General features: G+C 42.9%; 1 protein-coding gene across 1 annotated transcript in view; it reads left to right on the forward strand.

Moving 5' to 3' along the window:
* The window catches only part of LOC138737301 (uncharacterized), a 302,978-nt gene that overhangs the window by 219,993 nt on the left and 56,878 nt on the right, over window positions 1–26,107 (forward strand). The window contains 3 exon segments of the mRNA XM_069888055.1: window positions 8,727–8,757; window positions 8,759–8,940; window positions 14,361–14,617. Of these exon segments, the coding sequence (XP_069744156.1) occupies window positions 8,727–8,757; window positions 8,759–8,940; window positions 14,361–14,617 (470 nt within the window).

Raw genomic sequence — 26,107 nt, forward strand, 5'->3', positions numbered from 1 at the left:
CTGTTGTGGGACAGTTAAAGGGTGATTATTCTTCTTGGTCTGTGATAAAACCTTATGAATGACTGAGGTTTATTTTCAAATACATAAGTGCAATGAAAGATGCAGTGAAAGTCATATTTACTGTAGCTTCCAAAAGACATCAAACTCACAGCATATAAGAGAAAAAAGATAATATAAAAATAAAAAAAGATATTTAATATTCACAGGTAGTTTGTGCAAAGCAAGTGCTGAGTCAGTAGTACAGCTGGATCTTTGGCAGGGTAGGGTTGACTAGGGTTAGGGGAGATTTAAGAGCAAAAAAACCTAGAGGTGCCAGATTTCAGTCCTCTGTACATTTTTGCCTGAAGGTAGCAGCAAGAATGTATGGCCAGGATGATGGAGGTTCTTTGTGATGTTGGCTACATTCTTGAGGCCACATCTTCATTGGATATCTTCAGTGGATGGAAAACTGTTGCCCATCATGGACTTGGCTAGATTTGCCACTTTCTGCTGTCTTCTACTCGGGTTTCTCAATCAGTCTGTGATACAACCAGTCAGTATAGTTTCCACAGCACACTTGTGGAAGTTCAACAGAATATTCAATGACATGCTGAAAGTAAAAATATTGGTGTGCCTTCATCATGGCTGCTTCAATGTGTTGGCCCCAGGAGAGATTCCTGTGGAGGCTCAGGAACTTGAGGCTACTAACCCTGTCCATCATCATCCCATCAGTTAAGGCAGGTGCCTGGTTGCTTGGTTTCCTCTTGCAAAGATCCACAGTCTACTCTTTAGTCTTGCTAACAATAAGAGCAAGGTTGTTGTTCTGAGCACCACTCTTCCAAACATCACTCATCTGAACATCACTCTCCCCAGCATTATTCCCTTGAACATCACTCTTCCCAACATCTCTCTCCAGACATCATTCCCGCCCAAGAACTACACATTCGATTAGGCCAACACCTCGCACTTCTCCGAGTAACTTTTTTAATTGACAACTGTAAAAGATTATGCTTAGACAAATACAGACAATTTGGGAGGTTAAAGAACACTGGAATCTCCCTTTGTGACCTTAGTGCTTGTCAGAGCTCATGGAATTTTTGGTTGCTCATATTTCACTGCCCTCAAAATCATTGCCCCCCCCCCCCCAACCTGTGCACAAACTTGAGGCATTATCTGGGAACACAGGCGCTTCTGATAGTTAAATGCTTTCAATATCAGCTCCATTTGCGCAGTTTAGAAGTTCAAACAAGTAAAATTCCACTGCTCCTATCAGTCTATAATTGTCCTTTTATAATATTTTGTTTGCTGCATTTTATGCCCCAGTTTCAGTTCAGTTAAACATTACATTGAGAGTAAAAAGAAACTCAGCAGGTCAGTGTATTTTATATAGCAAAGATAAAGATCTGAGTTTAATCATTTCAGGTTTGAGTCCTTCATCAAGGTATGAAGCCCAAAATGTTGGTTATGTATCTTTATCTTTGCTGTATAAAGTACACTGGCCTGCTGAGTTTCTCCAGCATTATATTTTCAATCAGCAATGGACAAATTTCAGTCACAGGCTGAGGACATCACTGCGTCCTACCCCCTTCGAGCCGGCTTCAGTCACACCCCTTTTGAGCTGGTTTCAGTGTTCATCCGTTTAGGCAGGAGCCAGTGTAACTTCACTCCATCTTTGACACTTGGTGCCTAGGCAGAGGGAACCCGGAGGGAAATGGGCATGCCAATTTCCCCCTTTAATGCATTGACATAAAAGGGGCTAAAGACAGATATATATCCAGGCTGTGCAGTGACGCAAGCTAGGTCTAAAAAGCTTGCCAGAGCAGATGCTTTGAACCAGAGTTCTGGTTGTAAACCCAAGAGTAAGGACTTGTTGTCCCGAAGAGAGGTTATTGCGGGGCAGAACGGAGATCCTGATCTTGCTGAGGTGAGAGATAAGACTCTCTCTGAGAAAGAAATTAAGAAAGTGCCATTAGATATTATTTTAAAGAAGGGAATAAAGGTTTACTTCTTTTCCCAACAAATTCTAATCCCCTTGGGCAAAATTTTCAGGCCCTTATGAGATAGAGTCAAAGGTGAATGAAGTTCTTTTTCTTTGGCTTGGCTTCGCGGACGAAGATTTATGGAGGGGGTAAAAAGTCCACGTCAGCTGCAGGCTCGTTTGTGGCTGACAAGTCCGATGCGGGACAGGCAGACACGATTGCAGCGGTTGCAGGGGAAAATTGGTGGGTTGGGGTTGGGTGTTGGGTTTTTCCTCCTTTGCCTTTTGTCAGTGAGGTAGGCTCTGCGGTCTTCTTCAAAGGAGGTTGCTGCCCGCCAAACTGTGAGGCGCCAAGATGCACGGTTTGAGGCGATATCAGCCCACTGGCGGTGGTCAATGTGGCAGGCACCAAGAGATTTCTTTAGGCAGTCCTTGTACCTTTTCTTTGGTGCACCTCTGTCACGGTGGCCAGTGGAGAGCTCGCCATATAACACGATCTTGGGAAGGCGATGGTCCTCCATTCTGGAGACGTGACCCATCCAGCGCAGCTGGATCTTCAGCAGTGTGGACTCGATGCTGTCGACCTCTGCCATCTCGAGTACTTCGACGTTAGGGATGTAAGTGCTCCAATGGATGTTGAGGATGGAACGGAGACAACGCTGGTGGAAGCGTTCTAGGAGCCGTAGGTGGTGCCGGTAGAGGACCCATGATTCGGAGCCGAACAGGAGTGTGGGTATGACAACGGCTCTGTATACGCTTATCTTTGTGAGGTTTTTCAGTTGGTTGTTTTTCCAGACTCTTTTGTGTAGTCTTCCAAAGGCGCTATTTGCCTTGGCGAGTCTGTTGTCTATCTCATTGTCGATCCTTGCATCTGATGAAATGGTGCAGCCGAGATAGGTAAACTGGTTGACCGTTTTGAGTTTTGTGTGCCCGATGGAGATGTGGGGGGGCTGGTAATCATGGTGGGGAGCTGGCTGATGGAGGGCCTCAGTTTTCTTCAGGCTGACTTCCAGGCCAAACATTTTGGCAGTTTCCGCAAAGCAGGACGTCAAGCGCTGAAGAGCTGGCTCTGAATGGGCAACTAAAGCGGCATCGTCTGCAAAGAGTAGTTCACGGACAAGTTTCTCTTGTGTCTTGGTGTGAGCTTGCAGGCGCCTCAGATTGAAGAGACTGCCATCCGTGCGGTACCGGATGTAAACAGCGTCTTCATTGTTGGGGTCTTTCATGGCTTGGTTCAGCATCATGCTGAAGAAGATTGAAAAGAGGGTTGGTGCCAGAACACAGCCTTGCTTCACGCCATTGTTAATGGAGAAGGGTTATATGTAGTTAAAACACCTAATCGGAGAAGTAAAACACAGTGTTGTCATGTCAATATGTTAAAACCTTATTTTGAAAACTTGACTTGTAGCAAGGAACTGCCTCCACCAGAGCTATTGGTCGTTGAGAGAACTGAGGAGTTTAGGGGCCCTGAGACAGCACAAGCTGACTCTTGCGACAAGCTGGAGATCGATCCACAGTCATCTGACGCCTCAGACAGCTTCAAACTCTGACTACGCTGTTTTGAGGTCTTCCTTCAAAATTCAGCTGGCATCGTGGCCACCAACACTAACAGACTGCATCTTCTCCCGGTCAGATCCCGAGTATTCCCAGTGATCAGTGATGCCACCACGAATGTGGAAGCAATGGATATACTCAAGGGGCAATACAGGGAGAAAATTAACATATACGCCAGGCATATGCAGGCCACCCGCAGAGAGCAACCGGGCAAATCAGGCGATGTGTTCATCTGGGCCCTGTGAGGACTCACACGGCATACAAATTCCAGGCAGTATCAGCCACACAAAATACAGAGAACGTGATCTGAGATGTCCGTGTTGCAAGCATCAGGTCTGACTATGTGGCCCAGCGAATACTTGAGCAGAGTAAGTTAGACTTAAAATGGGCAATCAATCTGGCGAAGTCGCTGGAGATCGCCATTTGCAGCACAGAAGTGTACTCTTCGAAAGGGTCCACACATGGGTCACCATCCTGCGACACAGGTCTACAGGCCACTAGTCTGTTACCATGCTTGACTAAAGACCCTACCACAGCCGTTGTCTCCCTGGATCACCCGATGTGCTACTTCTGCGGCCAGGCAAAGCACCCCCGAAAACGCTGCCCGGTGAGAGATGTGACGTGCTCCAAGGGCAGGAAGAAGGACCACATGCAAAAGTACGCCGATCACAGTGCTCCAGGCCCAGCGCCACCGCGTGTGCGGCATGGCAACCACATCTTGGACGCCGGCATCTTCCACAGATGACCACGCCACAACATAGGGGCCGCCATCTTGGATGCCGCCGACTTCCGGGGATATCATATCCCCCTTGACGGAGACTCAGCATGGGTCGGACCATGGACCAACCCTGTCTTCAGTGGTGCTGGCCCAGAATAGCCCTCACCAACTCGCCCACTGCCTGATGGATATCTCCATCAACAACTTAGTAACTAAATGTCTTTTTGATAGAGGGTGCACCAAGACCTTTATTCATCCAGACACTGTCCAACGTTACTCCCTTGAGGCTAAACCGGTCACCTACAAAGTCGCCCTAGCTTCAAAGTCTCATTCCGCAAAAATTCATAGCTGCACTAGGGTGATAGTAACCATGTGGGGTATGACATATGGAGACTTTAAGCTCCTTGTTATGTTGCAGCTTTGCACGGTGGTACCGTTGGGGCTAGATTTCCAGTGCCACTTAAAGAGTGCCACTATGCAATATGATGGCCCTCTCCCACCCCTCACTGTTGGCAACCTGCAGTTCCTTATAATCGGCTGCTCTGCCCCCCCCCCCCCCTCCACCACCCCGCTGGCTCAACAGACGCGTGGTCTCTCTACCCTCCACATCAACCCCCTGCCGCTGTTCGCCAATCTTACCCCCCCCCAACTGTAAGCCAATCGCTACAAAAAGCAGGCGATATAGTGAGGAGGACAAGGTGTTTATAAAGGCGGAGGTACGGCGACTTCTGGACATGGGGATTATTGAGGCCAGCACCAGCCCCTGGAGAGCTCAGGGAGTGGTGGTCAAGGGCGGGGGTAAACGCAGAATGATGATCAACTATAGTCAAACCATTAATCACTACACGCAGCTGGATGCGTACCCCCTTCCTCACATTGTGGATAAAGTTAACCAAATCGCCCAGTTTCGTGTGTTCTCCACGATAGACCTGAAATCTGCTTACAACCAACTCCCCATCTGCCCTGTGGATTGTCAGCTTTCAAGGCGGATGGCCTCCTTTACCACTTCCTCAGGGTCTCCTTCGGTCTCTTCCAACGGTAGATGGGCAAGATGGTAGACCAAAACAGCCTGCACTCCTCCTCCTCATATTTGGATAATGTCATGATCGACAAGACCATGACGTGAACCTCCAGAAATTCTTCACAGCCAAATGCCTGAATCTGACCTACAATAAGGATATGTGTTTTCCGCACTACCTGACTAGCGATCCTTGGCTGCGTCATGGAAAATGGGGGTCATTAGCCCTGACCCTGACCACATGCGGCCTCTGATCAACCTCCCTCTTCCCCACAGCCTCAAGGCCCTGAAAAGGTGCCTGGAGTCCTTATTATACACAGTGGGTTCTGAATTATGCAGATAAAGCCCACCCCATAATCACGGCCACCTGCTTTCCCCTTACAAATGAAGCACGGGCAGCCTGCTACCCCATAAAGGAGGACATGGCGAAAGCCGCATCGTATGTGGTGGATGAATCTGCCCCCTTCCAGGTGGAGAACGATGCATCCAATTTCACACTGGCTGCCACCCTTCATCAGGCAGGCTGCCCTGTTGCCTTTTTCTCCCTCACCCTCCATTGCCTCGAAGTCTGACACTCCTTGATAGAGAAGGAGGCTTAGACAATAGTAGAGGCAGTATGGCACTGGAGGCACTACTTGGCCGGCAGACGTTTTACCCTGCTCACGGTCCTATGGGCCATAGCATTCGTGTTCAACAATAAATAGCTGGGTAAGATAAAGAACGATAAAATTTTGAGGTGGAGGATTGTGCTCTCCACCGACAATTACGGCATCCTGTACTGGCCAGAGAAGTTCAATGAACACTCAGATGCCCTGTCACAAGAGACGTGCCAGCGCACAGGTGGATCACCTCAAAGCCCTCCACAATGACAGATTTTTTTCACTTTATTAAATCTCGGAATCTGCCATTGGGGATGTCAGAAATATGACCAGGGATTGCAGGTTCTGTGCAGAGAGCAAGCCTAATTTTTACCAACCAGACAGGGCACATCTGATAAAAGCCACATGCCTTTTGAATGCCCGAGCATGGATTTCAAGGGCCCTCTTCCCTCCACCAACCGCAATACATACTTCCTTACAGTTACTGACAAGTATTCGCCGTTCCCCTTTGCCATCCCTTGTCCTAACATGACCACCATCACAGTCATTGGGGCCCTGTGCAACCTATTCATCCTGTTTGGGTATCCATCGTACATCCACAGCAACTGGAGGCCGTCATTTCTTGCTAGCAGGGGTATCGCCACCAGCAGGTCAACGAGTTATAACTCCTGGTGGAACGGTCAGATAGAGAGAGAGAGAACGGCACTGTATGGAAGGCCATCCTTCTTGCTCTGAAGTCCAGGGGACTGCTGTCTCTTACTGGTAGGGGGTCCTTCCAGAGGTGCTCCATGCCACTCGATCTCTGCTATGTACTGCCACTAACGCTACCCCTCACAAAACAATTTTCTCCTTCCCTAGGAAGTCTATGTCAGGGACCACAATACCCTCTTGGCTGATGTCTCTGAGACCAGTCCTGCTATGAAAACACGAGGGGCCATAAAACCAACCCCTGGTTGAAGGGGTTCAATTCCTCCACACGAATCCCCAATACTTGTATGTAGCTACCCAGATGGGCGCGAGGAAATGGTCTCCATCCAGGACCTCGAGCACATGGGGGCCTCCAAGGAGCACACCCACAGGCAGCACCCCTCCTCCTTCCACAGACACGCAAAATGTACTGCTGCACCCTCCCCCCCCACCCCAATCACTCCAGTCAAGCTGCCACGTCCATAGCAGGTCAACACAGCGCTGGAGGTCCAGGGTGAAACAGCGGCCCTGGCCGCAACCCCACAACCAACGCTCCTCCCGTCAGTACGGATCAAGCCACTGAACCGGCTTAACCTGTAAGACTTTGTGGCCCACGTCACCCCACCAGGCAATTTAAAAAAATCAAAGGGTGAATGTGGTGGAACTGCTGAACTGTATTGCATTCCTGATTACCTGGCTCTGCCCCGTCCTGTGATTGTACCTGCGACCCCCTCCCTCTTTTGACCTTGTATAAAGCCTCTATCACCCTAACCCTTCCCCAGAAAGCCTGGGTCATACACAGGGCGAGGTCTTTTTCCATTGTGAATAAAAGCCTGTAGATCAGTGACTCAGTCTCAGCCTCTCGAGTTATTTACTGTGTGTCGCAGCCATCTAAAACCTGCGTGTCTCATGATTCTAAAACCTGAGTGTCTCATGCATCTAAAACCTGCGTGTCTCATACATCTAAAACCTGAGTGTCAACATTGGATATTCTGAGACTGAAATTTGAACTGCCTTTCTAGAATTAAGCTTGAGCTATAGTGGCAAAGGTATTCCACACACACACACACACACACACACACACACACACACACACACACACACACACACACACACTCTCACACACACACACACACACACACACACACACACACACACACACGTATATTTGCACATAGTTGGGGGTTATGTTTAGATAAGTGTGGACAAATTAGATAAGGTGTTATATTACTGTTAATTAATAATTTAAAATATTATTTTAAATATAACACTGGGCTAATTTCTATTGCTGCTGTCTGGTATGTAACAGAAACCAACTTGGGAAATTAGCAGGGGATTGACTAAGCCGGCAACCCTGAGATGCCCTTGTGTGGATGATTAGCAAAGAGGGGGTGATGTTTCTAATTGGCACTGATTAGGGTCTGTCAAAGAGGAAGTCAAAGATCCAATGCAAAGTGAGGAAGAGAGTTCTGAATTCCTGAGTTTAGTTATTAATTTTGATGGTATTATGGTGGTACACGCCCAGCTGCAGTCAATGAACAGCCTGATGTAAATGTGCTTATGGCCTTATTGAAGACCAGATGGGAAAGATAAACACAAAGAGTGAACAGGAAAATTATGTGAAATATTTAGATCTTTGCTTGGATCCTACTAAAAGTGTAATTAATGGTATTGTGAATACTGTGAAGCATATAAAATGGCTACAGAGGCTGGAGAAGGTGCATAAAAGGGTTTACAGAACTCAGATGATATAGTGGTCAGGAAAGACCATAAGCCTCAGCACTTTTCTGGAGATAAAAGAAGGTTGAGAAGTGAATGGATACAGGTCTTTAAAATCATGAGTGTTTTGTAGGGTAGATTTAAAGATATATTAGATATATTAAAGCCCAAATTCTCTGGGCATAAATTCAGTATGGACATCATGAGAAATTGCATTACCTTGAAAATGGTAAATATGTCTTTAAAAGCTTTCCACTGTTTACCAACCTTTTAATCTAATTTCCAAATCTACCTTATATTTTGAATTTCCTTTATTTGTTCAAAAGTCTAGTTTTGGACTTAAATTTGTCATTGAGAATGGAATGCAAGGTTAGATTATGATCCAGAGAGGAACACAACAACTCTGTGCACACAGTGATCATCTTTCTTTAATTCCAGCTGCTGTTTTCATTAATCTTTTGTTTGCACCTTCAGGAGCTGATGATAACAACCTCAACTCAATATTCTGAGCACCTGACCCGATCATTGCAGCAGAGCTTGTGTGGTGATTTGATCCTTGGTCGTTGGGGAAGCTATAGCACCGGGGACTGCTTCATTCTCACTTCAGATTACCTCAACGCTTTGGTTCAACTGATAGAGATAGGCAATGGACTTGTAACATTTCAGCTCAGAGGACTCGAGTTTAGAGGCAAGTTCCATAAAAATTCAAACCTGATAGTCACAGAAAGCTGAAACTGATTCTCTAACCCAGTGTCCAGATCAATTGTACTGGTTGATTACTTTGTTTAGCAGGTTGTTATTGCATCTTTTAATACTCGGGACAGCAGAAGCTGAATTAAATGAAATGTTCACTGTTTTACTGAAATTTCACTGCCAGCTTAACTGAATACGTCTCGTAGCGAGTAATAAAAATAGCAATACAAAACTGAAATAACTTTGGAAATGATGGAAGAGAAACAATGAGTTATAGGATAAACTGGCATATTCTTTAAATTTGGCCAAAGGCTTGAAATGAAACTGTTCCATTCGATCAGTGTTATTTCCTGGATGACTGGATAGTTCTTTGAGTGACAGAAAATTGAATGGTTGCTGCAGAGAGCATGCATGTTGTTTCATAGTAACAAATGTCTCTTGCAACCTTGGCCATGAGATCTATCAATATTACAGGAACCTATTTATTTGAGTTGTAGTCAGATTTAGAACAGTGGAAATAACCTCAAGTTAAAAGAGGCTGACGCAAAGGATTGGCTGGCTTTCTATTCTGTATCATAGTTATATGTAGCGTGGATGTCTCAGTTCTGCGAGACCGGACTTGTTTTTGATGAATCAATAGAACCAGATTGCTTCAATTAGCATGTTATTATTGCATCTTGCAACAAGACAAATAGACGTCTCCCTCTGATGCTCCTAAGCTTTCAGCTATTTGCGATTGAGCAGTTTAATTCAATACTTCTTGTGATGCACTATTAAGCAGAAAGGCTGTTCAACAGGCTTTATTCCACACAAACTTCCAGAGCTGGCTGTGAGAGTAGATGTGCTGGCTCTGAGATTGACCTCAAGGGGCTGGATGTAGCTTTTATCCCAGAAGGTGATTGGCAGCTGACCCGATGGGGCTCGGTCCATTCTGGTCGGCTGACTGACAGCCCGCCAGGTGTTACCTTGTCCTCCAGCGCTCTTCCTGCACACAGGTTGCCCCCTGCAGTCGGCTAGTGCTGTATCGCCACACTTCTGCTTATTTATAATGATTAAAACGAAAATACTCTCAAATAATACTTGTGGCTCAGCTACAAGATGTATTCTGTTAAACTGCCACTTGTCTTTACAATGGCATTCTTGTCACTGAATCAGAATTATAATTCATGCTGATATCCCTAGTCATCTACAGAGCGTGTTCACCATTGTAAAAGATACTGGCCTAGAGCTTGCTATGCTATAATTTAGTTAATTAATTATGGTAATTAATAGCATTGTAGGCCATCCTATCTCTGTTTGTGAATATCATATAAGGATCAAGGTGCAAAGAATAATGCTATCACGTTTCCTGCCATAAAGGTGTACTGAAACTGAAAGTAGGCCCTTTCAAATTGCCATGTAAAATGGGGTTAACTGGTCAATTTGTACGGTTAACGCCCCAGTTACTCTCCAGTTAGAAAGGGTCCAACCGGGTCCATGACCTCAGAAATAGTCAGGGAACCCAGTTAAACTTACCTAGGTCGCATCCACAGGCAATTTGAACATGAAAATGGCTGACCTGCTTATTCCATTGACGTCAGCACTTGCATGCATGCGTCACTGGGCAGCCAGCATCCGAACATCCGGCGGTACTTCTGGTGAGTGCGTGACATGTCATTGTAGGGACGGGATCCCCCTTAAATTACTGGGATGGTGATTTAATGGGTTAATCCCCCTACGATTTGAAAGATACTTCCAGCACCTTTGCCCCAGTAATTGCACCTAGATCCCAGGAGGGCTACCCAGGTGCTGCAATTTAAAAGGGGCTAGTGATTCTCTGTTGATTATCACAGCTGCCAACTTTGCAGGTACTATCCAGCCAGCAACACCCTTCTATCTGCAGGGCAGTGCTTCTTCTAAATGCATGAATGCTACAATTACCAGGGTGGTTGGAGAGTCCACTTAAGAGGTCAAAGATACCTGGTCCACCTGGTGAAAAGGATAACCATGTTCTTTGTGCAGGAGACCATCAGATGAAAGAGCAGCATTAGACCATTTGGCTCATTGAGTCTGCTCCTCCGTTCGAATCACAACTGGTATATTTTTCCTCTCAACCTCATTTTCCTGTTTTTTCACCATAACCTATTGACAACTTTTCTAATCAAGAACCAATCAACTTCCTCTTTAAAAATACCTGGATGACAACCTCTAGGCCATTTGTGGGAAGGAATTGCACAGACAGATCCACCACTCTCAAGCTGAAGAAATTTCTCCTTATCTCTGTCCTATATCGTTTTATTCTGAGGCAATGCTGTCTGATGCTAGACTCTCCCACTGCTGGAAACATTTTTTCCCTGTCCACTCTATCCAGCCCTTTCAATATTCAATGAGGACCCCTCCCCCCAAAAAAAAATCCTTCAAAACTCCAGCAAGTACAGATCAAGACATTCACCCTCTCACTCTTGGCCCTCTCCAACACTAGCACCCTTCTTTTGATATGGGGCCAAAAACTGCTCACCATACTTCCAATGAGGTTCAATCAATTTACTTATAAAGCCTCATCATCACATCCTTAATTTTAGATTCCAGTCCACTCAAAATTAATGCTAACATTGCATTTGCTTTCATTACTATTGACTCAACCTGTAGCTTAACCTTGAAGGAATTCTAAACTAGGATTCCTAAGTCCCTTTGAACTTGCACTTTCTCAGTTCTCTCACCATTTAAAAAATTGTCTACGTCCCTATGCTGTATTCCATCTGCCACTTTTTTGCCCATTCTCCCGACCTGTCCAAGGTTCCTTTGCAGAACTTCCTGCTTCATCAGCCCTCCACCTATTTTCATATCATCTTCAAACTTGACCACAAAACCATCAATTCTGTTATCTGACTCATTTACATATAACATGCAAAGTAGCAATCCCAACACCGACCCCCTTGGAACCCCACTAGTCATCAGCCAAAAATGGCCCCCTTTATTTCCACTCTGTGTTCTGTCACTCAGCCAACCATCTATCCATGCTGGTACCTTTCCTGTAATGTCATGGGCTCCTATCTTCTTTAGCAGTGTCATGTTTCCTTACACTGATTTATAAATCTCCACTTATTTAAAAATGAATATTTTGTATTATAGTAATACTCCACAGACATCTGCAAACTAGTCTCCTCAAGCTCCCATATACCCTTGGTAGAATTATTCTGTTGTATTTTGTTGATAAATTACACTTCGTTCTTGCCATGTTGACAGGGCTACTTTGCAAATCATTTGAAGTTGTACTTGGTTCTGATTTCCATGTTCAAATTATTTTTCTGTTTAGCTGCTCAAACATACTATAAATTTTCAGCATTACAGGAGCTGCAGAGATTAGTGCAAAGCTAATTAGTTCTAGTTTGGAATTTTCATAAAAGTATTTATTGTTTGTTTATAGCTGTCTTAACAATTGCTATTTTATTCATTCATGAATGCAGAACCATGAAGAATAAAAAAAAATGCAAAGATATAAACACACCAGAATTATTCTGAATCAATCTTGAGAGGTACTGTGAGCATTTAAGCATTTGACTATAACCGCAAGAACAATAAAAAGTTTAACAGAAGACTATAACAATAAATGCAGGTCTGCAGAACTCACCGGCACTTTGAAAAGATTGCACAGTTGATTTTAAACACCTCGCTGAAGCATAAAGCTGAGGCTATCAATTGACCTGCCTCGTGTTTATTGGGGAAATGATGACTGAGCAACTCCACAATAGTAATGAAGGCATTCTGTGCGCTTGTCACTCTATTTCGTTGTCATGTCAATGTGCATCTGTATACATGTTAATTCTGGCCATGGTCAGAATCTGGTTTGTATTATTACCAACAAAGTCAGAGTGTCTTTATTGACATTTGAAATGAATGTACAATTTCAGAGATTCAAGTTCCGTGTCATTGCACTGTGGCCAGGCATCTGGAATAATAGAGAAGAAAATTGGAGGCCACATGAGCTGTTTCATAGATGTTAAAATTAACCTTAGCTCAAAAACGATCTTGATTCAGCAGGACAACAAAATCTGCGTCGTGAAAGGAAAAGAAAATTGCTGTGGAAGGAATCTTCATGTTGAGCCAGCTTAATGAAATACTGTTGTTCTTCTCAAGTGTCTTCCTGTGGCTTGGCTGGTATAATTCTTGCCACTGAGTCAGAGTTATGCCAGTCGTCCAACTCCAGACTTGAGCTTCATCATTTTGGCTGACATTCATATTCATGAGTGAGTAGAATGAAGGAGATGAGTGAGGGAGGCCATTCTGCACATCAAATCGATGTCAGCTTAGAGTTTTGCCATAAATCCCCTTCAATTCCTTTGGGAAGAAACTTACATTTCACAGGGTTATACAAAGATACAGCACTGAACAGACCCATCAGCCCAGTGAATCCAAGCTGACCATCAATCCCTGTTCAAAAGTTCATACCAGAGGCCAGAATTTAATTTAGGTCGTTGAAAATATGTGGCAGTTGCACCACTGTGTAGCCCACTTTTCACATTCTTAGCCCTCCAGAGCAAAGAAATATTGGGTCAAGCAGCAGATCAAGCACCATCTGCAAAGAGTTAAAGTCTCTTGTCAATTATTTTTAATGACATATGTTTAGAATAGAGCTATGATGATGTAGGGGAGAAATCCCAGATAGGGTTCCAGTCAAGTGTCACCAGACTAGTTTATGTACATAACTTTCTGTAATGTTATTAACAAGAATGAAAGACTAATCTTCAAATCTTCAGAGCACGGCAGCGAGCAAATCTGGAGCAAAATCTTTAAAAAAAAATTATTTTTTTTTAACTTTTTATCATGCATTTTCTTTATTTATTGTAAAAATATTGGAGTTGGGGTGAAAGGCTTTTTGACAGACAGAAACGAGATGTGCCCTGCTTCTGTGTATGTAATCGGCAGTGATTGGAGCTGTCAATCTCTGAGACACAGCAGGAATGGCAATTTAAAGGACCAGAATCAGGCATCAAGTTAATGGCTTGGAGATTTTGTGTTCTTCTCAAACTAATGACTGGAAATGCATCAGATTTGCTGCTGCATTTGCAATATCAGGGGCTGCATGTGTTATATTATTCAATAATTATGCAAGCATTTTGGGGCAGCAGAAGGAGTTGAAATGCAGCACAGAGGGACTGAGTAAGTTGAAATACAATGTGGTATTGGGTGTCAGGTGACAGCAGACTTTTTCTGTCATTCAAAATGCATATCGGATGGGATTTTTGAATGACACATATTGGAGAAGATAGGCATATTTGTGCAGTATTATGTTGCAAAAGGTTTATTGCATGATACATATTGGACTGGATATGCATCTGGTGTCATATATGTTGCACATGGTATAATGCATGGTACATATGATTGTTACACGTACAATGTATTTGAGCTGACAGAATGTTTTATTTTTTCTTTCAGGAACATATTGTCAGCAGAGGGAGGTTGAAGCAATAACAGAAGGAGCTGAGGATGATGAGGGTTGCTGCTGCTGCTGTGAGCCAGGACGTTTGCCCCATATGCTGTCGTTCAATGCAGCTTTTATCCAACGATGGCTGGCCTGGGAAGTTACATCATCGAAAAATGTGCTGGAAGGCTACAGCATCAGTGAGAACAATGCAGCGTGCATGCTACAGATGTTCGATCTGAGGAAGATGCTCATCACTTATTTCGTAAAGGTAGTAGTATGCCAGTAAGTTATTTTGCTTAAGAAATAGGTTTTTTTTTTGGCCTCCATTTCTTACCTCAGCTTTTTCAAGTTTCTTCCTTAACTCCTGTCACAAATATAATTTGTGATAAGAGCTGCAACCTAGCTTTAATCAAAGTCTTTTTTGGATAATAAATATCAGAATCAAGTTTATTGTCATGAACATGTGTCACCAAATTTGTTGTTTTGCAGGTGCAAATTGCTATATACTGACTGTAAATACAATATTTAAAAATAAATGATTAGTGCAAAAAAAGAGGAGAAAAATGAGTTAGTGTCCATCGGTTCATTGTCCATTCAGAAACCTGATGGCAGAGAAGAAGAACCTGTTTTTGCAATATTTCATGTGCGCCTTCAGGCTCCTGTACCTCCTTCCTGATGGTAGCAATGAGAAAAGGGCATGGCCTGGGTGATGAGGGTCTTTGATGATCGAGGCTGTTTTCTTGAGACACTGCCTCTTAAAGATGTCCTTAATGGAGTAAAGACTATGTGCCCGTGATGGCACTGGCCAAGTTTACAACCCTCTGTAGCTTTTTCTTGTCATGTACATTAGTACCTCCATACCAGTCAGACTGCTCTCTGTGCAAGAGTGTATTGTGACATACCAAATCTCCTCAAACTCCTAACAAAATTTAATATAGTGGCTTGTGAGCCTTCTTCATGATTACATCGATGTGATGACCCCCAGGACAGACTTTTAGAGATGTTGACACCAAGGAATTTGAAGTTTATAACCCTTTCCATTGCTGAACTCCCAAAGAGAACTGGTTCTCCTGAAGTCCGCAATCATCTCCTTAGCTAATGTTGAGAGCATGTTGCTCTGACACCACTTAACGATCTGATCTATCCCACTCCTGTACGCTTGCTCATTGCTGTCTGTGATTCTGCCGACAACTGTGGTATCATCGACAGATTTGCAGATGGCATATCTGGAGTAGAAGATAGCCAAATGGAGCTGAGAGGTGTTAAATATAATTGGGCAAACCTATGCAAGTGACCGAGTTACATGTCACCAATTTATTGTTAACAAAAGTAGAACGTTAATCTTCAGAGCATTATAGTAAACAATTCTAGGTGAAAATCAGAGAACTCGTGAAAAATAATGTATTTTTAAACTATTTATTTGAATGTTTTGTTTGTTCTTTATAAAATTATTTGAGAGTGGGAGACAAGCTCTTTGCCAGGTGTCAATAATGGTCTGATCAGGTCTATGCACTTTCCAAGGAGTTGGGGAGCAAGGTACACAGAGCCGGGCATGTTGCCTGACCAGTTTCAGAGGAACAAGGTAAATATGGAAATTCTGAAGATAGTCAACAGGTCAAGAGACAAAAATGGTGAACATTTCTGATTGATGAACTTTCTTCAGAACTGAGAAAAATTAGAAGTCAAAAATGTTTTAAATTGCAAGATAAAGGTAGAGCTCGACTTACGATGGGGTTCGGTTCTGGGACTCGCATTGTAAATTGAAATTATTGTATGTCGGGGTCTTCATGTACAGATTTTTAAAATACTGTGACAATCTGATCATGCATTCCTGGAATAAGCCATAAAAATATAATTGAAAACAGAATTCAGACACAGGAAGGCCGGGGCGTCAGGAGCTTGTATGAGCAAGTGGCTGGGGAGAGGACCCACGGTCGGGAGCTTGGAAGCGTGGGTGGTTGGGGAGAGGACCCACAATCGGGAGCTTGGATTCGTGGGTGGTTGGGGAGAGGATGCTGAAAACCTTTATTCACACATTGCAGTTTGATCCCCATGGCCATGGCATCTTGGCAACTAAGAACTCCACAGCACTGAGAAGGCTACTTATAACTAGCTGGAGGGAGACGTGGTCAACATTCCTCTCCCTCCTGCTGCCCAATCTACCCCTCATTTTTTGGCAGGGGGGGTGAGCACTCCTCTCCCTCACTTACCATCTTCTCCTCATGGTGCATGTTTCCTTGACCTGACTGCAAGAGAAACACCAAAATGATGACATGGTTGGGGTGGGGTTTGTTGGAAGCGATCTGCGTGTTGCAGATTGAATGGAAGCATTTCCTTCAGAGAAGGAAACGCAAGCACATTGATAAAAGTAGAACCCGACTTACCTGTAATCAAATTGGATTCTGATCATCGTAACTGAAATATCGTAAGTCAGAACATCATAAGTTGGGCTCTATCTGTAAGGGAAAAGAATGGAGAACAAAAGAATGTTTGTGATAGGATGAAGTCCCACAGAAACTGACACACGTGCCATTAGTGCTGGCAAAGTGGATTTGTGAATCATTTTTAATTGCGGATGATTTGAAGAACATGTTTATAGAAGGAGAATAATGAAAATAGATGAAGGGAAAGAGTTATAAATATTGCATGAATTTTGAGATTCCAGAAAGAGAAATAAAGCATTTCAGATGCTTATAAAACCTGAAATTTAAAAAAATGCTGGAAATACATAGGAAACATTTTTAGAAGGAGGAGAGAATCCATGGCACAGTTGGCATAGTGTTTAGTAGCACACTGTTACAATGCAAGCAATCGGGACAAGGGTTCGAATCCCGTGCTGTCTGTAAGGAGTTTGTATGTTCTCCCCGTGTCTGTGTGAGTTTTCCCCAGGGGTTCCAGTTTCCTTCCATTCTCCCAGGGATTGTCGATAAGTTGGATGTAATGGGGCGGCACGAGCTTTATAGGCTGAAATGACCTGTAACTATGCTTAAATTTAAATAACAATTAAACTGCAAAGACTATTTATCTGAAATTGTGAAGTTCAGAAGACTGTAATGTGCCAAGTCAGACAAGGGAATACTGTTCCTTCAGCTTAGATCGTTTTATTGGAACCATGTAAGAAGCCAAAGGCAAAGAGATGAGAATAGGTATTTTTAAATTTTAGACATTCAGCACAGTAACAGCCCCTTCCAGCCCATGAGCCCAAGCTGCCCAATGACATCCAGTTAACCTACAACTCTGGTACATTTTAAAGGGAGGGTGGAAACCGGAGCACCTGGAGGAAACCCACATAGATACATGGAGAACGTAGACAGCACTGGATTCGAAGCCCGGTCGCTAGCGCTGTAACAGCATCGAGCTACGCTAACTGTGCCACCCGAATGAAATTATGAATAAACTGATAGGTACTTGGAAGGTACCGATCACTGCTTAAAGTACCTAAACTAAGGATAAGTTGTTCCTCCTTGAACTTTCCTTGAGCTTCTTTATAACAGAACAAAGGTCAGCGTGGGAATCATAATCTACAGTATCACTTCAGTTTCCTTTCCTTCTCCTTTCCCTGCCTCTGCACCGCCTTAAAACTAGGTATGTCTCACCTTTCCCAGTCCCTGGCCCCAGCTTCAGGCCAATATCATTGCCTGATGCCCCTCCCATCAGCACTTACAATGCCCTTCATAATGGTTGGGACAAAGACAGTTTTTTCCTTTATTTGTCCTTGTACTCTACAGTTATAAATTTATATTCAAACAATTTAAATGGGATTAAAATGCACATTCCAGATTTTATTCAAAGGTATTTGTGTACATTTTGGTTTTACCATGAAGAAATTACAGCACCTTTTATTCACAGTCCACACTCATTTCAGAGCACCTTAATATTTGTGACATGGCAATGGTGTGTATATTAAAGTAGACTTTGTTGCATATCCCTTGCATGCAATGACTGCTTGAAGTCTGTGAGTATCTTCTCTGGTGATGCTCTGCTAGGCCTTTACTCAAGCCATGTTAATCTGCTTGTTTCGGTGACTTGTCTCTTCAGCATATGGAAGTTTTCTCTTCAGCATATGGAAGGCACACTCAATTGGATTTAGATCGGGTGACTGACTTGGCCATTCAACAGTTTTCAGCTTTTAGCTTTGAAAAACTCCTTTGTTCCTTTAGCAGCATGTTTGGATTGTTGATTTGCTGTTGGATGAAGGGCCATCCAATGAGTTTGGAAGCATGTGCTCAAACATGATCAGATACATGTTTGATGTGTTCCTTCTCTGAAGGAAACATGTATGTTTCTATACACCTCAGAATTCAATTTTCTACTGCCATCAGCAGTTACATCATCAATAAAGATAAGTGCACCAGTACCTGTGGCAGCCATATATGCCCAGGCCATAGCACCCCCATCACCACGTTTCACAGATGAGTTGGTATGCTTTAGATCTTGGGCAGTTCCTTTATGCCTCCACATTTTGCTTTTGCCATCACTCTGATACAGGTTAATCGTGGAATGATCTGTCCACAAGACCTTATTCCAAAATTCTGCTGGCTCTTTTAAATACTTCTTAGCAAACTGTAATCTGTGGCTAACTAGTGGTTTGCATTTTGCAGAGTAGCCTCTGTATTTCTGTTCATGAAGTCTTCTCCACACCTGCCTCCTGAAGAATGTTTCTCATCTGCCAGACAGGCTTTGTGGATTTTTCTTCATTGTGATGAGAACTCTTCTGTCATCAGCAGTGGAGATCTTCCTTGGCCCACCCATCCCTTTTCAATTACTGAGCCCACTAGTACACTCTTTCTTCTTAATGATGTTCCAAACAAGTTGATTTTGGTCATCCTAAGGTTTGGGTGATGTCTCTTGCTATTTTATTCTTGTTTTTCAGCCTTATACTGTACAACCATAGAACATTACAGCATAGAAACTGGCCCCTTTGGCCCTTCTAGTCTGTGCCAAACCAGTCCATAGCCCTCCATACCTCTCCCATCCACGTACCCGTCCAAATTATTCTTAAATGTTAAAACTGAGCCCGTATTCACCACTTCAGCTGGCAGTTCATTCCACATTCCCACTACTCTCTATGTGAAGACATTTCCCCCTCATGTTTCCCCTAAACTTTTCCCTTTTCACTCTTAATCCATGTCCTCTGCTTTGTATCTCACCTATCCTCAGATGAAAAAAGCCTGTCTACATTTACTCTGTCTATCACCCTCATAATTTTAAATACATCTATCAAATTTCCCCTTATTCTCCTTGGCTCTAGAGAATAAAGTCCTAACTTGTAACTCAATTCCTGAAGTCTGGGCACCATCCATGTAAATCTTCTCTGTACTCTTTCTATATTTTTGATAATCTTTCCTAAAGTTAGTTGATCGAAATTGTACACGAAATACCCATTTGGCTTCATGTAACCATATAACCATTTACGGAGCGGAAACAGGCCATGTTGGCCTTTCGAGTCCGCACCGGTTCACTGATTTTGTGCGCCCTCTTCAGGCATTGGTGATTTTAAGTGTCAATGTCTTATACAATTTTACCATAAAAATCCCAACTTCTATACTCAAAACTTTGATTTATGAAGGCCAAAATATCACTTTATCATGCTATCCACCTGTGACACCACTCTCAGGGAATTGTGTATTTGTATTTCCAGATCTCTCTGTTTTACTGCACACTTCAGTGCCCTACCATTTACCGTGTATATCCTTTCTTGGTTTGTACTTTCAAAATACACCTCACACTTGTCTGCATTAAAAGCCATTTTTCAGCTTATTTTTCCATCTGGTCCAGATCCCACTGCAAGCTTTGAAAACCTTCTTCGCTGACCACAACACCTCTAATCTTAGTGTCATCTGCAAACTTTATGATCCATTTTACCACATTATCATCCAGATCATTGATATAGATGACAAACAACAATGGTCTTAGCACCGATCCCTGAGGCACCACAAAAACCTATGAATACCTAGCTTTTGAAACTTCCTGACTAACCTCCCATGTGGGGCCTTGTCGAAAAACTCCATAAGATTGGTTAAACACAACATGCACAAAGCCATGTTAACTATCCCTAATCAGTCCTTGGCTATCCAAATAATTATGTATCTGATCTATTAGAACACCTTCAAATATTGTACCTACTTCTGACATCAGGCTCATTGGCTTATAATTTCCAGGGTTACTTTTGGATCCTTTTTTAATCAACTTTCATTGGCACAACTCTGGTCCTCACTTTGAAAAATGGCAACTGCAGACTCCAAAGGTAATTAAAAGGTTGGAATCAAACTTAGCTCTCTCATACCTGCACCAACAAAGTAATTAAACATACCTGAGTAATCACAAATCCCTGTAAAGCCAAATACCCCAAACATTATAGTGCCCTGAAATGGGGGACTATGTATAAAAAGTGTTGTAATTTCTACATGTTCAAACTAAATGTACACAAATAACCTTGAATAAAATCTGGAATGTGCACTTTAATCATGTGAATTATTTGATTACAAATTTAAAACTGTGGAGCACAGGAGTAAGTAAAGGAAAAATGTGTTTTTGTCATAAACATTATGATGGGCACTGTATATGGGACTTAAAGTGATTTTTTTAAAATTACTTCATTCTTACATTTTCAGAGATATTAAAATGATAAATTAAAACAATTTTAAGTGTTGAAAAACATCAAAGGAAAACAAATTAATGTTTATAAAGTAACAATGCATTCTTAAAAATGCATAATACCTACTAACCAATGTCAGATCCCAAACCATGTCTATCTTGGCACAGAATCCAAAAGGTAATTGACTGAGGTCTGCTGCTGAACTCCAAGGACTCTAACAGAAGAGCAAACTGACAGATTCAGGGCTCTGAATCAATCTCAGACTTTCCTGTTTGACAGTGCAAGCTGGGAAAATATTAGATTTATGCCATTGAACTGAGTGATTGCCAACTGTTCTGAACAGAACCACCAACATTAGCCAGCATGATAAAAACTATTAATTCAGTTTCTTTCTCCACAGGTGCTGGATGACCTGCTGTGTGCTTTCAGCATTGTCTGTGTTTATTTCAGACTTCTGGCATTCACAATTTTTTTTCCCTTCAATGTTGCCCTGCCTCTCTACATTATGCTCCACTGAGGTGAAATACCATCAATCATACTACAGTAATCAAATATTTTAAATCAGGATTTTACACATTATTATATCCAGGAAGCCCTAAATTGTCAATAGCACCAATTGGTTGCCTGTGTTCCAAAAGATGTGGAAAGAAAATCCTGGCAGGGAGCACATCAGTGGCAGATACTGCATCAAGAATGTAACAGAAAGGTTTTTCATTAATATAATCTGAGATGCCAGTGACCATAATATTATTGCATAGTTCCCTATTTAACTCTGATTAAACTTTAATTGAAGATTATTATTACCCACCAGATTGTATTGTGTTAGAATCTGGTGACGCTTAAGTAAAGATAGCTGAAACTTCACTCAACTTGTTCTGTGAAATCTGACATTAACGTAGAGAGAGAATTTGATAATCACAGATCAATGAGTTATTAAAAAATAATTTGAATGCCAGCATCAATATCCAGCCTAATTACAAAGAAAGCAAGCACATTTTAATTAATTATGCAATACTTAAAATTTGGGAAATTACTCAAATGAAACAAAGTACCACCATCATGAATTTAATAGTAAGTAATCTGTTCAAGCAGGTGTGAACTTCCTGAAATATTCGGGATACTCAATATAGTTTTGAATGGTGTCCATTTTTATTGGAACCCAATGGTTCTGATAAATGGTCAACTTTTATCAGGCTGTGGTTACAAATGGTAAGAACTGCCCAGTATTGCACAAAATTATTTCCAATCTCATTCCTGAAAGGTTTGCTGTATCTTACTGGATTGCATTCTCTCTCCAACCTGCCTTTCTTCTCCAAGTTTGCAGTGCCTTCTCAAGTTCCTCTGCTCAATTTTCCATCTCTCCACAGCATTAATGGCTCCTATCAAAGTCACAAGCAGCTTGCTTTGCAACTGTGGCAACAAAAGCCCTCTTTGTCCTCTTTAGTCTAGCTGCAGCCTCTTACCCAGCTGTCTGCATCAACTTCATCCAAAGTCTATCCAAATTTATCTCTCTATTAATACAGTTGGTGCCCAAGCAAGGACTGCCCTGATTTCTGTAGCTGGCTTCAGGGTATTTTACTGGTTTCATACATGAACTATCCAATTTTATGGCAACCTTATACAAAAACACAGCATCAGTTTTCACAGGTGAGCTAACATCTCACTGCCACCTTCTAAACATCTTCATACCTCCCTGTGTCTGCGTGGGTTTCCTCTGGGGGTTCCGTTTTCCTCCCACCGTTTGAAACGTACCAAGGGTTGTAGGTTAATTGGGTGTAATTGTGCAGTTCAGGCTTATGGGCTGAAATGGCCTGTTACTATGCTGTATGTCCAAATTTTTAAAAAAATTAGTTACTTATGTCATTCCTTGGCCCACTTTTCTAGTTCATCCATTAGTGATTGCCAACCAATGTGCCATGGCCTATTGCTGGGCTTCAGCATTATCATGTTAGCCACTTCCCAACCCACGGAGGTCAGGGTGGATCTAGCGTCATGTCTCGGTCTTCCTGGATGACTGAGGGTGGGGTGGCGAGCTATCTGCCAGCACTCAGTCACAGTTCCTATCAGACCTCCACGTAAGACAGATTCAGACTGATTCAGGTGTGTGTTTATGTCTTCTTATTGCTTGTTGTTCTTCACTTCAATCAAGACTCAAGTGGCTCCTGTTTATAAGGTAAGACCCATGATATTTTTCTCTTCTAAAATTGGATATAAATTATTTTTGCAAAAATTCTCATGGAAGATTTACCCTGGATGGGATTGTGTGAATATAGGATATTTCACAAGTTTACTTGGCTATTGCGAGCAAATGAATAGCCTTTAACGTTCAAGGAAACATCGCAAAACTATAGAAATAAATGTGAACTAACAGACCATGTATTTATGTATGGTAATTATTTATAAAATGAACACTTTGTAGCAGATCACCCTGTATAAGTTAGCGGGCAGAAATGACAAGGTCGGATGCGGGGTGGTAATGGCACCGGGGAGTCGGCGTCGCTGCGTAGAAGGATACGCCTGCAGGAACTCAGGCTCCAAGAGGAAGGCGGGACTTCTGGGGAATCTGCCCATCAAGTCTCTGGGAATGGTGATGGGCAGCCAGAGCTCAAGGGGTGGGTTTTGGTCACCTGGAAGAGCGTTGGGACTGTTTAAATATCACGTGGGTGTTTTGAGTAAACTTTTTCTGTTACTGACATTTACGGTGTAGACTTCAGTTATTGTGGCTCCTGTAGTTGGTAATTACAGATGCCAAAATTGGTGACCCTGATGGAGTTCTAACATTTTTAGAACTCATATTTATTTTTCTTTCATCAGCAGTATGGAGGAACAGTCAGAAGCTGCCAGTTCTTGGTCAGTGGCTGGTTTATCAGAGCCTGCCCATGCACTGGGAATCCACTTCCTGCCATTCTGGGCTAATCAACCTTGTAATTGGCTGGGTCTGGCTGAAGCTCAGTTTAATCTGAGAGGTATTACTTCAGAGGATGTAATACCTGACATGTGGTCAGTGCTTTGGAACTGGCAACAGCTGCAAAGGTCAGTTCTTTTGTTCAAAATCTACCTTTGGTGCATAAATATTCTATGTTTCGTGGCTATCTTCTGGAGTCATTAGAGCTCAGTAAATATGAGCGAGTTATTCGTTTTTTATATCTGCCAGCCATTGGAGATCATAATCCATCAGACTTAATGCATGAGATGATAGCTCTGGCAGACGAACACACAGATTGTTTTTGTTTGAGGCCCTTTTTCTCTGTAAATTGCCAGTCATGTTTCATCAGCCATCTCTCACATGGATTTCTCTGCCCCTCACTTGGTTGCTAGAAAAGCTGACCAGTTATTTTGCACTCTGCAGCCAGGGTCATTACAGCCACAGCAAGTATTTGCTATTTCTACTGAGGTGCCTAAGTCATCCGCTCCTTCCAAGCAAGGAGCTATGGCTCTTGTGCGGTGGAAGGACCTGAAGACTAAGAAGTTGGCGTTATGGAAAGGATGCCCTCCGTTGGATTCCACCGTGTTCATTCCTTGAAGGACTCGGCAAATGAATAGGCCGACCGTCGTTAGTTGCCATACAAAAGGACCTGCCATATTATTGTGTACATTCACATTCGGTGATACTTTCTTATTGACACCAGTGCGGAGTTTAGTCGGTTCCACCGAATGATTTTGAGAAATATCACAATGAAACTGGCCACCCCGGATGCAGCCAACAGTTCCATAGCCTGCTATGGCACACGGTTGGTGACAAGTCATATGGACAAAGCCATTTTCCAATGGCTTCAGTAGGCCAGCCGTTACTGGGAGTAGATTTCATGCGGGCTCATGGGCTTTTGGTGGACTTAGCATGAAGCCGCCTCATTGATGCAGGGTCTTTTCAGACCCATCCCTTAGTGCTCCATCAGCGCTCCTTTAGCACTTTAGGTGTGCATGCTGCCAACTGCAATGAATATGCAGTACTTCTGGTGCAGTATCCCTCCTTGATGGTACCTTACTTCCATACTTCCCATACAGCACACGGAATGGAACATTTCATTACCACCACTGGTGCTCCAGTGCCAAGGTGAGACGTCTTCCACAAGCAAAGCTGCAGCTAGCAAAAGCTGAGTTTAAGGCCATGGAGGACATGGGTATTATTTGCTGTTCCAATAGTCCATGGACCGCCACTTCACATGGTTCCTAAGAGCAATGGAAGTTGGTGGCTTGAATAACATCACTGTACCAGACTGATATCCTGTTCTGCACGTACAGGTCTTTGCAACATAGGAAGTAGAAACAGGAGTAGCCAAAAATGGCCCATCGAGCCTGCTCCACCATTCAATAAGACCAAACTCCACCTACCTGCCTTCTCCCCATATCCCCTAATTCATCTATCATATAAAAATGTATCTAATTGAATTTTAAATATGTTTAATGAAGCAGCCTCAACCACTTCCCTGGTTAGAGAATTCCAAACATTCACCACTCTCTGGAAAAAACTATTTTTCCTCATCTCTGTCCTAAATCTACTCCCCCGAATCTTGAGAATGCGGCATGGCTAAAGGGCAGCACAGTATTTTCCAAGGTGGATTTGGTTAAAGGATACCACCAGATTCCGGTACAACCATCTGACATGCACAAGACAGCCATTATTACGCCCTTTAGTTTGTGGGAATTCCTAAAAATGCTATTCGGAGTTAAGAATGCAGCTCAGACGTTCCAGCGTTTAATGGATGTCATAACTCAGGGAATGGACTTTGCCTTCATCTCTGCGGATGGCATTTTCATTTTCAACCCTGACGCACATTCACACTGGAATCACCTGGTGGAATTGTTCGAACGTCTGCAACTCTTTGATCTAACTGTAAATCCAGAGAAATGCCATTTCCACCTGGAAGTGATCAACTTTTTAGGGCACCGCATTGACAGTAGAGGGGTATGCCCCCTCCCAGATAAGGTAGACGCAATAGGAACTTTTCCTAAGCCCAGACATGTCAAAGACTTACAAAAATTCCTGGGCATTATAAACTGTTACAACTGATTTATCCCAGCAGCCGCTAAGACTATGCAGCCACTTTTCGATATGTTAAAGGGTGATAATGGAGAAGGGTTCAGAACAATGGCGTGAAGCAAGGCTGTGTTCTCGCACCAACCCTCTTTTCAATCTTCTTCAGCATGATGCTGAACCAA

Source organism: Narcine bancroftii, chromosome 6, assembly GCF_036971445.1.
Source record: "Narcine bancroftii isolate sNarBan1 chromosome 6, sNarBan1.hap1, whole genome shotgun sequence".
NCBI classification, from domain to species: domain Eukaryota; kingdom Metazoa; phylum Chordata; class Chondrichthyes; order Torpediniformes; family Narcinidae; genus Narcine; species Narcine bancroftii.